The sequence below is a fragment of the Athene cunicularia genome (assembly GCF_003259725.1).
Source record: "Athene cunicularia isolate RWA chromosome 12 unlocalized genomic scaffold, athCun1 chr12_part1, whole genome shotgun sequence".
In the NCBI taxonomy this organism is placed as follows: Eukaryota; Metazoa; Chordata; class Aves; order Strigiformes; family Strigidae; genus Athene; species Athene cunicularia.
Genome location: NW_020799116.1, coordinates 16,555,269 through 16,559,208, shown reverse-complemented (window position 1 = coordinate 16,559,208; position 3,940 = coordinate 16,555,269). Strand labels below are relative to the sequence as shown.

Genomic DNA, 3,940 nt, shown 5'->3' with positions numbered 1-3,940 from the left:
CCCCCCCCCCCCCCCAGGGGGGTGGTGGGTGCAGCAAACTGATGTCCCTCCCCCCTGTGCCCTCTTTGGCAGGCTCACCCCCCCCCAGTCTCCCCTGGACCTTGGCGCCCAGGCGCGTGCCCACCATGCCTGTGGTCGGCGTCCTCCTCTGGGCCACCCTGCTGACTCTGGGCTGGCGGGCCACCCACGCCAAGGACCACGGCTTTGCCACCCCGAGGGTCCAGCTCTCCTTCAAAGGTAAGAGCCCGGCAGTGGGAGTCGGGAGGCAGGGTGGGACACCAAGAAGGTGGAGGAGGGCAGGGGCTGCTGCTCCTCCTCCTCACCTGTGGGGTGTATCAGCAGGCTGCAACTCCAGAAATCTCCGTGGGGATTTGTATCCCAGTGTGGCTGAGCTCCCAGACTGGCCCCCTTCCCCAGTCTGGGGAGGCTGGTAGCCTGCCCAGTCCCCTCAATATGCTTCCCTTCACGGGTGGGTGGCTCCCTCCATCTGGCGAAGCTGGGTGCCGAGGTGCAGAGAGCCCCCCCCCGGCAGCACCCCGAGTCCAGACAGCAGCTTGATGCCACCCCGACCCCCCCAGCTGGTATTAACGACTGGGAGCTGGCAGGGAGCCTGCAAGAGGCAGGAGGGGAGAATGCTGGGCGGGGGGAAGGGGCTTAACCCTTTGGTACCAGGGCTGCCTGACCCACCCAGCCCACTCTGGGAGCCAGCGGGGCACCCTTAGATCAGCTTTGGGGCACACGTTGGTCCTGAGCTCTTGCTGCAGGGATGCTGAGAGGGGTCAGAATGGGGGACGATGAGCCATGGCTCAGGGTTGTAAACCTCGGAGCAGAGCAAAAATTGCCCCGACAACACAGCGTATTCGGTTCTAGCATCGCCCTGGGCCCCGCTGGGGCTGGCTGCCTGCTTGGATGCGTCCCAGCCTGGGGATGTGTGTCAGGAGGGTGACAGGCACACGGAGCCTTGTGTCTGCCTCCCCTTGGGGTGCTGGGGGAGGCGAGCCGCCGCGGGAGAGCCGGGGCCGTGCTGCATGTGCCCTTGCCGTGCTGTCCCACTGTGCCTTTGCCCTCCGGTCACACAGAACCGGCCAGCCCAGGGTGCGGTGGCAGAGCCCAAATTGAGCGTGGCAGCTCCGGTCCGGCAGAGCCCGGCAGGAGGGGCTGGGGGGGCTGATGGCAAACATGGTGCAGGCAGGGAGAGCCGCTGGCGTTAAAGGCTGGTCTCATCAGGAAAAATGGCTGGTATGAAGAGGCTGGGGACAAGTCCAGGCTGGAAAGAAGTGAGCAGTTCCTCCCTGTATGGCAGGCACTGCTTTCCTCTCCAGAAGGCTGTTTTGGAGGGTTTTGGGGGGCTGCTGGAGCACTTTGGCCGCTGCCATTTCCCACCCAGGGATGTGTCCCTTGTCCCTGCTCTCTCGCAGCTGCAGTGAGGGGAGGCTCCGGCAAAGCCCTGGCTAGACCCAGCACCCACCATTCCGGCAAGGTGTGTGTTAATGCCTGTCACCATCCTACAGCCACTGGTGTGCCCCGGGCAGCAGGATTAATTCTGGATAAGCATGGTTGGGCCTGCTGTGCTGCAGGGTGGGGGCTGGTTTGGGGTTGGGTTTTTTGGTGCCGGTTTGGTGGAGCAGAGGTCCCTGACCATGCCCAGGGGACCTGGGAATGTCACCCAAGTTGCCCGTGTTGGGATCTCGAGTCTTTCTCCCTCCTACCTGTTCTGGTCTGGCAGGGCTCCCCCTGCCCTCGCTGCTCAGAGGTGAGTTTTGTGGCGGGAAAAGGGCCAGTTTGCAATTCCACATGGAGGAGAAATGCCGGTGGCTTGTCAGATCCGAGCACACTGGGATCCGGAGGGGGGGGATGGCACTCTCCCCTTCCCCGCCCACATTCTTGCAGCAGCATGAGAGAGTTAGCCCAGGGTCTTCCTTGGAGGCCAGCCAGGAGCCACACGTGAGCCACTGGTAAGTGGCTTTCCCGAGTCAATAAGCTGTAGGTGGCCTCCTCGAAGCCATGGGGCTGAGGGATGTGAGGTGGCAGCAGCACTTCCCAGCCATGCTCTTTTGCATGGGGAGCCAGGGCTGGTACCCAAATCCCCAGCCCCAGATCCCCCAGGGCAGCTGCAGGTGGTGGGGCTGGGCGTGATGAGAGCTGGGCTGTGGGACACCGGTGTGATGAGTTGGGCTGGCCTGCAGGGACGTGGCCATGGTACTGTGGGGGACCCGGTAGCCGTTGACACGGGCATGGCTGGAGGGATGCTGCTGGGCTGGGGTGGAGATCCCCTCCTTCAGCATCCCTGGGCCAGGGTCCTGTCCTGTGGGACCGAGGTGGCTGTGGCCTTGTGCTGGTGCCTGGCTAGGTGCTGAGGAAGGAGCTGTGCTGGCGCGAGCTGCTGTGTCCCTGTTTTGTGTGTGTGTCCCCCCGGCGCCTCGCCTCGGCCGTGCTGCCTGGAGCCCCGCCAGCCCCGGGAGCGTCTCTGGGTTTGTTTGCCTTTGCTTGTTATCGCGCGCCGGAGGTTTGTCGCAGCTCCCCGGGGCCTGCGTCATCCTCTACAGAGCCCCATAGTCTCCGAGAGCTTTTAAAAAAATTAAATATATAAAATAACGAAGCAATAGGAAAGGGGCTGGAGATGAGCTCCTTTGCCGCCACACAGGGTGATGGGATGTGGAGGGTCATCCCCTGGTCCCCCCCCCCACCATCCCGTGACGCCCATCATCCCTGCCCGTCTGTCCTTCCCCTCAAGGCTTTCCTGTCCGTGTGTCGGTGGGAGGAAGGTGACCGGCACGGAAAGAACAGTGCAGGGAGCGGCTCCGGCATGGCTCCCTTTTGCCAGCAGCTCTTCCCAGATCCCAGCCTGGTGCCGGCCAGAAATAGGGTGGATATTTTTAATCATCTCCTTGCTAACAATTCCCCCCCCCCACCTCCCATACACATCCTGCGGCCCCCTCTCACCGGGCCTCTGTGCCAGGGGCTTGGGCACCGGTGAGGTCTGTGCTTTCCCTGCGAGGATGCAGGAGGTGGTGATGATGATGATGATGGTGATTCATCCCTCTGTGTCCTGCTCCCCGTCCGGCGTGGGAAAAGCGTGCGGGAAGGAAGGGTGGGCTCTCTCCCCGCATCACTGTGGGAAGCCCTCGGGGTCAGGGCTCTCCATGGGGCTTCAAAGAGGGAGCCGCTCCCCACCCCCCCACTCCAGCGATGGGAACAGCCGTGCTGGCACCTCTCGGAAGAGACGCACAGAGGTCCAGCTGGGGGGCAGCCCTGGCCGGGAGGGGCCGGGTGAGAGGCAGGGCAGTTCCTGCATGGGGAAGAAAGCACTTTAAAAAGAATAAATCAAGCGTGGAGTCTCCTCTTGGCTCTGCTGCCAGCCCCCTGTGTGACCGTGCTCCTCCCCACCTTGTGCCTCAGTTTCCCCTCCCACCGTGCTGGCATCTCGGCCAGGGGACATAGGCACACTTGATCTGGGGCGGGGGGGTGGCAGATGGCTGGAGAGGAGCCCGGCGAGGGAGCCGTGTCCCCAGGGCCGCCCAGGCGCCCTCCTAAGCTGCTGCAGCTGTGGGCACTGCTTGGTGACAGCAGGCTGAGATAAACATGGGGGGGACACGGTACGGGGGGGTTGCATGGGCAGAGCCAAGGGCTCGTGGACAGCCAGCCCTGGGGACGTGCCGGGAGGGCTGGCGCCAGCAGTCCCCACCCTGGTGTGGGTCAGGGGCTGCAGTGGAGCCCCATGCTGCTCCTTGCACCCTTTAAAGGTGTGTGTGGGGGTGCTGTGGTCCCCTCTTCCATGCCCTGGGGGACAGGGACAAGGGGCTGAGCCCTGCAGCCCCTAAGAGGATTTCTTTGGCTGGGGCAGTGGGGGACTGTGGCAGGGTCTCCCCCACCCACCAGGACCGGCTGCTGCTGGGGCTGAGCCCCTGGGCTCCAGCTGCAAAGCTCCGTAAGCTCCTTA

The 3,940-nt window shown here is 63.8% G+C and overlaps 1 protein-coding gene across 2 annotated transcripts in view; it reads left to right on the top strand.

Moving 5' to 3' along the window:
* The first annotated feature begins 74 nt into the window (after nucleotides 1–74).
* Nucleotides 75–3,940, top strand: part of LOC113484682 (semaphorin-3F-like) — a 20,195-nt gene continuing 16,329 nt past the window's right edge. For both annotated transcript variants that reach the window (XM_026857151.1, XM_026857149.1), the window contains exon 1: nucleotides 75–237. In XM_026857151.1, coding sequence (XP_026712952.1) covers nucleotides 126–237 — 112 coding nt within the window. In that variant the 5' untranslated portion in view covers nucleotides 75–125. The remainder of the gene's footprint in view (nucleotides 238–3,940) is intronic.